This window comes from Carlito syrichta, unplaced genomic scaffold, assembly GCF_000164805.1.
Source record: "Carlito syrichta isolate Samal-C Ts95f unplaced genomic scaffold, Tarsius_syrichta-2.0.1 Scaffold303625, whole genome shotgun sequence".
In the NCBI taxonomy this organism is placed as follows: Eukaryota; Metazoa; Chordata; class Mammalia; order Primates; family Tarsiidae; genus Carlito; species Carlito syrichta.
Genome location: NW_007247721.1, coordinates 504,330 through 514,871, shown reverse-complemented (window position 1 = coordinate 514,871; position 10,542 = coordinate 504,330). Strand labels below are relative to the sequence as shown.

Here is a 10,542-nt window from a genome sequence, read left to right as displayed (position 1 = left end):
TTTCTTTTTCTTCCTTTTTTTCAAGTCAGGGATCTTGATTGATTGATATAGAGTTGGGGTCTCACTCTATTGCAGACTGGAATACAAGGTCACAATCACGGCTCACTGAAAAGCTTTGACTTCTTTGGCCCAGATGATCCTTCTGCTTCAGCCTCCCGAGTAGCTGGTGGGTGCCATCATGCCCAGCTAATTACATTTTTTTGTTTGTTTTGGGAGACAAGGTCTTACTATGTTGCCTAGGCTGGTTTCTAACTCCTGGGCTCAAGGAGTCCTCTCACTTTGGCCTCCCAAAGTGCTGGGATTATAGGGTTGAGCCACCATGCTGGGTCCACAAGCCAACTTTTAAGAGATTAAAGTGTAATGATTAGCCTCAGCTATAATTCAGTAGTGAAAAATTCAGGAAGTAAAGGCTCAGTGATTTGCACATTTTTAAGTTAACATCATCTACTTAATAAAGTTACCCTTTGTTTTCTTTCCTTACATTTCCTATAACAAGCCTTCTCCAGTAATGTAAAATTAAATAAGTAAAAGAAGCAGGCTTATAAAAAGTAGATGGGCATAAATTATAGACACAAGATAAATTTATGGAATTAGGGAACAAGCCTATAGACTATGAGTACTATTTTTATAAAGGGTTTTCCTATATTTATTCTTGTACTTTTTAAGCTATCAAGAAAAGTTCAAAGGAGCATTGGTTGTTTTTTTTTTTTTCCTGGTCTAATTTGCTTTAGAAATGTTTTTATTTGTGCTAATAATTGGGACTACTCAAAAAAATAAGCTAAGTCGACTCACCGTGGATTATATTATGAAGTAATACTTTGATCAATATTAGTGTGCTGATTTAATAAGTGTGAAAATTGATCATTGTAAACATATGATATCTATGAAGGCTGTTTATAAATCTATCTGAATCTCTGTATTCTACAAAGCTTCCCAGGAGTAGCATTCACAACTTTTTTTCCCACAGAACTTTGAATAGACCTAGCACAAGAGAGGATTGCCTAGGAAAATGACTTACATGGCCGGCTGGTCTGTGATGTTACTCTTTTGGATTAATACTTATTTCATAAGTCCTTGAACTTTTGTTTATTTGTTTGTTTTGTTTTGTTTTTTGAGTTGGAGTCTCACTGTGTCATCCAGGCTGGAGGACAGTGGCACGCTCCCGGCCACCGCTGCCTCAACCTGCTGTGCTCAGGTGATCCTTCCACCTCAGCCTTTCAAGTAGCTGGAACTACAGGCATGTGCCATCATGCCCAGCTAATTTTTCTTGATTTTATTGTAGAGATGAGGTCTTGCTAAGTTGCCCAGGCTGGTCTCGAACCTATGGGCTCAGGGCATCTTCTCACCTCAGCCTCCTAAAGTGCTGGGATTATAGTATAGGTGTGAGCCACTGCACCTGGCCAGTCCTTACACTTTTGAGTTTCTAATACAGTGGGAGAAACATACACAGGGAGAGTGGGGACCATGAACAGTGTTGATCTAAATATATGTAATACCATGTTCTGCTGCATGATCTGTGGCCTAATAAGCATTCATATTCTTGTGGACAGTGGGGTATCCCTGCCTCAGATATCAAAGGTTTAAGAAAAATAGCCCAGGCACAGTGGCACACACCTATAATCCCAGGACTTTGGGAGGCTGAGGTGGTAGGATCATTTGAGCCCAGGAGTTTGAGGCTGCAGTGAGCTATGATTGTGCTGATGCACTCTAGCCTGGGCAATGAAGCAAGAGCCTGTCTTTTAAAAAAAAGAAAAAAAGAAAGGGAGGGAGGGAAAAGAAAAGAAAAGAAAGAAAACTTTATAGCTTTTGACCTTTGAGAATTATGGAGGGTGCTCAGGGATATGAGGAGTGCCCATTGGACTTTACCTGCTGCCCATGTGCTGGTACGGCTTAGAATATAAGTAGACAGTTTTTCTGTCAGAAGGAAAGAGTAGTCTTTATTGTATGCATTTTTCTATTTCTGCCCTGATATGCAGGAGCAAGAGATTTTTATTGTTGTGTATATTTGTTTGTTTTCATAACAACTGCAGGAAATTTCAGCAAGTAAAACAATAGCTTCTCCCTAAATACAATATACGCACATATAAAAGTCTAGTTGGCCACTGTCTTGGAAGCCATTCATCGTGCTGCATCTTTCCCTCACCTGTGAACACTTGCATGCATGCTCCAGTGCTTCATTTCTGAGCCCTTCCAGGTGCTGCTGAAAATGGTGCTGCTCTGGCACTGAATTTTAGAGACATACTTGATAATGTGGTCTTATGGCAGCCACTGCCAGTCAGTTAGAGTTGGCTTACAAAAAGAACCATGTATGTTATAGAGATAGATCCTAAAGTCACATTGTAACAGATTTCTAAGGTGACTGGTTATCATATGTTAAATGTACTGCTAGGAGAGATTGATTAACATCTGATGGAAAACATTTGATTTATACAACAGGTTAAGTATGACAGAGTTTTATGATCCCAAATTATATTTTAAGGGGGTCCTTTCTGTAAAGATAATGCCTTATAAATTTAGCCTTCAGTAACATAAAAAATTGATGCCCTAGAGTTGTTTTTGCCAGTGTTTAGGGTATAATTTGGTTTAGTGTAAGGTAAGGAAGACAGTCTAATATTCAGCTACTTCCTAATGTAGTGAATTTCCCTGGCAGTAGAGAAGATGAGCTGAACATTTGTTGATGGTGGTACACGAGATTTATTCTCTATTTTTACAAAAAGACCACTGGGAATCTCTTATTCTGTATTTTATAAAAGTGGTAGGAGTATATTTTTCTCTACTACTACCAGTGTAGAGATCATTCATACTACTGTGTTCTTTCTAAATTCAGACAGTGCCTGCCAGGCTTTACTGGAGCCCAGTGCCCTGGTGTCATCATAGCCAAACCCACATAAAACCTGCCTTGTATTTGCTTGTTTCCTATGGGCTGAATGACACTGTGAGAGCTGGGAAGTCCTTCCCAGGCATCCATGACTCAGGAGGAATCCTGCAGCCCAGGGAGAGAGGAGGACAGGAGGTATTTTGTCTCCACATCCACCACAACTGCCTGCTTCAGGGGACTTGGGATTCGGAGGCAAGCCTTAACACCCTTGAGAGTGCTGTATGTGAGCCTGAAAACTGGATGTCCTTGAAATTCTTTATAACTCTAATTTTTAGTTAATTTAATGCAAGTAAAATATTGATCTCATACAGTTCCCTTCATAACAAGGGGAGCTAGGTGCTTTTTAGGTTTAATCGTCACGATTATATTGCAGAGTTATGTATTAGCCTCTTTTCTAGGCTCTGGAACTAGGCCCAAGTCTGAGAGCCCAGGCATATGCATGGATCTCCACCACCACCTCGCCTGCCTCCTCCTCGTCCACCTCTGTCTGGCACATAATAGGTGCTCCAAAAATATTCAATGATTAGTGATTGACCTAAGGGTCTGCCACTGTTATGTGGTGGTATACCCTAAAGATCTCTAAATATTAGATTATTTAAAAACTGATGAGCAGATCAAAAGCACCTTTGCTTCTGGAGCAAGGTTTTATGTTAATCACATCTGTTTTCTTTGATAAAGATGTATGTTATTATCAAATTGTATTTGAACTGCTCTTGTCATGAGTTTTCACAAGGGCAACCAAAATACACAGCACTATAAGGGAGGGCACCGGGAGCTGGCATGGCCTTAGTCTGTAGTATTGCTTTGGCCCCATCCATAGTGGTCCAGATTGGGTTCCCAGGAGTGTGTGTCACTCTTTGGCCTATGTAGAGTCTGGGACATGGTGCCGGGCTAGGCTAATTCTGGTATGCAGAAGTCCTCAGCCCTGGTGTGAAAAGATGCCATGGAGCCTGCATTTCTGAGGAGACTTAGGACTGGTACCTCTGAGCACCACGTAACTGTGACCTGGGTCCTTGCAGAGTGAATTATGTAGAAGCCTGAAGATTCTGAATGCAAGGAGGAAAATCCTCTACCAAGATTTTTTTCCTAGAATGAAAACAAAACAATAAAATAATTACTAAAAATGATTAGACAGGGCAAGAACAGAGCTGATGAAAGGGAAAGAAAGAAATGACAAAGATAAAGACAGATTTAGTAAGAATATCTCTCTTTGGAAACCCCAAGGGGACTCCTGACATGTACAGTCTACACTCAATGCTTTGCGTGTGTGTGTATATTTTGGTATGTGTTTGTGTTTGTGTGTGTGTGTGTGTGGTGTGGTGTAGGGTGTGATGTGATATATGTGTGATGCAGGTATGTTTTATGTGTGGGGGAGATATGATGTGTATGTGGTATGGAATGTGTGTATACCATATGCTGTGTGTATATGTGGAGTAATCTAATAGAAATATAGCGTATTGGTGAACATTTCCTTCCAGAAGCTCCCTTTGCGTGTTTTCTCTTAGGGCCAAGCAGAGCCTTTGTGTTAGGTAGCAGAAGGGAAGGCAGGATCAGCTCACAGGAAGGCCACCGCCACTTGGTGGTGGTGGTTGTCCTGTATATTATGATACTGTTGCTGAGGAAACTTTCAGAAGCTGAGCTGTGCTGGATGGAACTCAAGATTTTGGTGGGGACGGTGCCTTAGATTGTGCGTCCAAGGACAGGGTCTACTTAATGGTGGAGACTTTATTGGTTTTATATCTGACACTTAAACATATTGAATAAAAACAAATTAGCATGTATTTATATATACATGTATGTCTGTGTTTTGACTTGATAGACTTTAAATAAACAATTAGAGTGTTTTAAATATTCCTTTAACATTTAAACACTAAGATATTCAAATGTAAATGAAAGGAATATACCGAATGACAACTCTCAATTTTTTGTAAAAGGGAGATTTTCAGTGATTGTCTTAATTTGTACCCCTGTTCTGCCCAGGAGGGCACACATGAGGGGCCATGGTGGAGTTGGCTTCAGGAGGGCTCGTCACAGAGCCCTTGGTGAGGTCTTGAATCATGATGTGTCCTATGGATGACACTGTTACTTGATGTGTCAGATATTGAAATGTGTTTAAGCATTTTTTTCTGTTGCTGATAAACTGTATATAATGCCTGATGTTTTTATTACATTTTAAGAGATTATTGTATTGCCTGATATATTTAGATACAAAGTGGAACTACAGATCAACCAGTTACACTTTTAACTCTGTCCTGATTTTGGATTCTTCAGAATGTCTTAGACATTACTTTAGAGAAAATGAAGCCAGGTGAATGTCATTTGGATAGAATTAATGTGTTAAAGATCAAATTAGAATTCCTGAAACCAACCTGGTTTCCATACCAGCCACTCCTTCGAGCAGGAGACACAACAACCATGATGGTGCAAAACTCACAGGGCAGGGGCCACGTGGTCCCTGCTGTGGTTCTGGTGTTCATGGAGCTAAAGCGAACTCCTTGTTAATTAAGAAATGCACACCCATGTCTTACCACTGGATTGTTCCCTCATGCAGCTGATGAAACGTTTTAACATTTTATGTGCAGTGTGGATTGCTTCCATTGTATTTCCTGTCATAGTTTTTCCTTACTTATTTGAGAATTATGTGAGAAATTGTGCATGTTTGTGTGTTTGTAAGAATTAATGGACTCTAATAGCGGTAAAACAACTGTGGATACAAGGTCATTGTTTGTGTATTCTGTCAACTTGGAACTTCTTGCCTTTCTTGAGGTGAAATGTTGGAGAATTTTCCACTCTGTCTTAAGTCTTACTGAATATAATTACAGTGTGCTGGCATCATCTGGCTTTTCAAAACTTGGAATATTACATCTACTTGTGTCTCAATGGCCAGTTAAATAATAGAGTTTAACGGTTACTCGTTTGTTAAAGCAGGAAGTTCTTAAGTAAAGTGGCTACCAAATGCAAATTATTTCTCAAATCTAATTTGTGAAAGTATTTATGTAGAAAAGAAAGTAGCTATCAAAATTGGAATTTGCATGTTATGATAACTAGAGAATCTCATACTTGTGTGGATTATACCAATTGTTATTACTAAAGCTTTTAATAGATATAAGATATTAATAAATGTAGTCTGACATTCTTGTCTTATACATATTAGTTATCTGGAGATATCAAGTCACAATTTGATTGAGAAAAAATTTACTTATGGCCTAACTGAAAAGCTGAAGGAATTGTTAATTCACAGAGTAGTGGGACAAACAATATACACAGAAGGACTTGACAGTTGGTGGCTTGCTGAGGAGAGAATGCCTTGTTCCCTGAAAGGCAACATCTTCGGGCTGATTGCTAGAGCTGTTTATTTTTGCTAAGACTGAAAGTAGGTGAGCTGGTACTGAATGTGTCTTCTGGTCTTTCTTTTCTGCAGTCTCACCAGTGATCATTAAAGAATGGGCAGCTTACAAAGGGAAGTCTCCACAAACCCCGGAACTGGTGGAAGCACTTGCCTTCAGGGAGTGGACCTGTCCCAACCTGAAGAGACTCTGGCTGGGGAAGGCGGTGGAGGACAAGAACCGCAGGATGAGGGCCTTCCTGGCCTGCATGAGGTCGGACACCCCAGCCATGCTCAACCCTGCCAACGTGCCCACTCACCTCATGGTGCTCTGCTGCGTCTTACGGTGGGTGCCAGGCATGGAACTGGGACCCTGGAACCAGCTGGGTGTGGGGTCGCGACTGCAGTGTCACATGAGTTCTGGAAAGGATGTGAAGTTTATTCCAGATGAATTGTGTTTTGTTGAAATTTATCCCGATCCCATATTTGCATATACTAGAAATGTAGTCTGTGTAAATGCAATACTTACTTTAATTTATACTACATAGTATGTTTATAGAATAGGTATATTTGTATGATATGTAAATATTAAATAATTATTTTAAACATAGTTTTTTAAGACTATTAGGGATTATATATTATTTGGAATTCTTTAGGAAGAATTTATGTATTCCACTTTATTTATTTAATCAGTTGTACTCATGTATTTCTTAACGATGGGGCTACGTTCTGAGAAATGTGTCATTAGGTGATTTATGTTGTGTGAACATGATAGAGTGTCTTTACACAAACCTGCTAGGTCATCTACCGCACACTTGGGCTGTATAGTATAGCCTGTTGCTTTTGTGGTACAAACCTGTAGAGTATGTGACTGTGCTGGTAATGTAGGTGATTAGAACACCATGATGCTTATGTCTATAAACATAGAAAAGGTGAGTAATAGGATTATCATCCTGTGGGACCACTGTCATATGCGTAGTCTGTTGTTGACGAAATACTGTTATGTGGCACATGGCTGTATTTCTATAAGTACAGGCTCAAGTCCTCATTTCATAGGGTTATAATCAATTCATCTGGGGCTGTGTCCAGTGCTGCAGTGTTTACCTTGTAGCTCACTTTGTCCTGGCTCTGGCCTTTGATACTCTCTTGGGCTGGCCCCTGTAGCATACCATCCTTTTGTTATAGGAAAACCTCTTAGCCTTCTGGCCTCACAAGATGCTTCAGGCATGTCTTGTGTTCCCTTCTCCAGCATTAATCGTCTCTCCAAGGAGCAGCGTAGTTCCTTGTCATGGAGAAGGGTATCTGGGAGCCCAGGTTTGAGTACCAGTGTGCTCTTACTGCTGAGCAAGGAGGTTCCCTGCATCTAGACCCATATAGCCAGCAGCTCCAGGTATATGTGTAGACACTTTGGTGTTTTGAAGTTCATTTGAGTTGGGGTGCATACTGGATGCTCATTAGGTTTTGGGGTAGGTTGATTTTGTTTTGTTTTGAAACAATTTCAAACACAGAGAAAAGTTGCAAGTACAATATAGAAAGCTTTTTTTATGTGCCCAAATACTTCACTGTCTTTTTCTAACAAACAGGGACATTTTCTAAACCACAGAGCCATCAAAATCCATCCTCAGCCTCAGGACTCACATGGCCAGTTGTCCCAGCAATGTTCTTTATGACAGGGGCTTGTTCCAGGCCCTGTTTTTCCTTCCAGGGCAATGGAAGCCGGCCTTTGGGCACATGGTGTGGCCGTCCCTTCAGGCAGGATGCTGGCTCTAGGCTTCATGTGGCTCTGTGGTTCTCTCTGTGGAGTTGCTGTCACCTTTTATAACTGTCAGTGTCTCATGGGAGATGCTGGGACACCCTGTGAGCATCTCCCCCTCCTCAGATGCTCAGCATGTCTGTGTCCATGTGGACCTGAAACTCTTATTTTTCAGGGGGCTTTTGGTCTGCTGCATCATTATGGAATTTGATACTCCCCTGTTGCCGTGTCAGCTGGCCTATGTGGTGTTCCACTGTCCCTGTCGTCTCTTTTCTGCAGATATTCCACTTTCTCTTCTATCCCCTGGCCTCAGCCTAGGGGTTCTCATTTCTCCAATGGCTCCAGTTTCTGCAGGTGGAGCAGCATGTGGAAATCAGGCTCCAGTTGGCAGTAGGAACTTTGCTGCATGGTCCTCCCAGTACATTTATGGATCTGCTTCAGTGGCTGCTGCATGTTTCTCTTTTTCACTGAAAACCATGAATTCACCCTCGTTGTGCCAAACTGTCAGAGTCTGGAGTCCCTGTCTACACTGTAGGGCACAGGCTGGAATCCCTGTCAACATTGTAGGTTACAGTCTGGTGTTCCTGACCACACTTGCAGGGTGCAGTCTCATGTCCCTGTTCGCACTGTATGGCACAGTTTGGTGTCCCTATCCACACTTGCAGGGCACGGTCTCATGTCCTTGTCTACACTGTTGGGCACAATCTTGTTTCCCTGTCCACACTTGCAGGGCATGATCTCATGTCCCTGTCCACATATGTAGGGCACGGTTTGGTGTCCCTGTACACACTTGTAGGGTACAGCTGGTGTCCCTGTTCACGCCTGTAGGGCACAGTCTAGTGTCCCTGTCCATACTATAGGACACAGTCCAGAGTCCCTGTTCACACCTGTAGGGCACAATCTGGTGTCCCTGTCCATTTGCAGGACACAGTCTCACGTTTCTCTGCACACCTGTAGCTTCTGGCTCTGCCAGTGAGACTTGGATTCGGGGACCCTCATGGCCCATTTACTTGGTCAAGTGCCCTGTGTGTGTTGCAGTTCCCCTTGCCCTTGTTTCCTTTTGGGTCCTCATCACCCCTGGGCTGCTATCCCCTGTGCAGGCATGCTGAGCACCCCTCCCGCTGTGTCCCTTCTATCTGACTTTATGAAGGAGGGGCAGTGTTTTTATTTCTGGAGTTTCTTAAATCTATAATGAACTTTAAGGCCAGTAACTTATTTAGGAAGACTTAATTAAGTAGAAGTTGACTAAGTAGAGCTCAGTATGTCAATTTCTTAACTTTATTTCTGTTGAAGATTAACTAATGGGAAAGACTAGTTTTTTTGTTTTTGTCAATGTTGCCCAGGCTGGAGTACAGTGGCATGATCATGGCTCACCTCAGCCTCCAGGGCTTAGCAATCCTTCTGCCTCAGCCTCTTGAGTAGCTGGGACTACCGACACTTGCCAACATGACTGGCTAATTTTATAACTTTCTGTAGAGACAAGATCTTGCTATGTTGCCCAGGCTGATCTCCAACTCCCAGGCGCAAGTAATCCTCCCACCTGAGCCTCCCAAAGTGCTGGGATTACAGGCAGGAGCCACTGTGTCTGGCTAGGAAAGACTAGTTTTTTATTTTTATTTTTAGAGTCTTCTAGTTTCCTTGGATGGAAAATACATTTTTTTCCCTACTTGGTCATGTAAACAAGAAAATTTATTTAAGGATGTGTTTTTAATTAGTAATAACTTTAGTTAGTTAAAAATGTAAGATTAAATTTTTGGGTGCTCTGAAATCAAATTAGCAGTAATGAATTTGGTTACTTTGTGTATTTTCTTCCACATTTTAAGTGATATATGGTCTTTCATCTAGCAGAGCACTTGACCATCCACCATATATCTGACCTAAAGGTGCATGCTGGGATCCTGAGTGAGGACACATTACTGGGGTCCTGTGGCCATGGTGAAGGACATACCACAGGTGCACTGATGGAGTGGCCACATCGTTTCGGCTCTGTGTTTAAGATCATGCTCCTTGGTGTGGACGCACAGATACATGTAACTGTCATGTGCTGCTCCTTGTGTGGCCAGTGCCTTGTGAAGTGCTTGCTCTGTACAGGGACTGAGATACATGGATGAGGGAGGAGGCCAAGCAGCTGGTCCTCATGACCTCATCTCCCACTCCCTCCCCTGTGTGCTTTTCCAGGTACTCAGGGCTCTACGGTGGACAAGGTGCTGGCCTTTCCTCAGCAGTGATCCAAGAGATGGCCCCACCGTCCTGAGACGGCCATCTGCAAGACAGAAATGAACAAGTGTGGTTGTGCCCATTCAGTGGCTCTCACCTCCTTTGTAGACTGTTACCAATTTAGATCAACAGCTGTTTCTTGGTGATTAGATGCAGTCCCTGCATTTCGGGCAGAACCCCACAGAGGGTTGTGGTGGCTTCTGGGGCATCCTGAGGTAGTTTCTGCTTTTATTAGTGATATTATTGTGGATCCTTTGTTGAAGGAAAGTTGGCCATGCATATCTTTTACATGTGACACTGTGGCAGCAGTTGGGGTAGACAGGAGAAGACTCCCCAGTGGCAGTGTGAACGGAGGTGCGGGTGCAGCGG

At 42.3% G+C, this 10,542-nt stretch overlaps 1 protein-coding gene across 1 annotated transcript in view; it reads left to right on the top strand.

Annotated features, from left to right (window-relative positions):
• Positions 1-10,542, top strand: part of FAM120A (family with sequence similarity 120A) — a 90,255-nt gene that overhangs the window by 58,890 nt on the left and 20,823 nt on the right. The window contains exon 10 of the mRNA XM_021712721.1: positions 6,300-6,549. Within this exon, the coding sequence (XP_021568396.1) occupies positions 6,300-6,549 (250 nt within the window). The remainder of the gene's footprint in view (positions 1-6,299; positions 6,550-10,542) is intronic.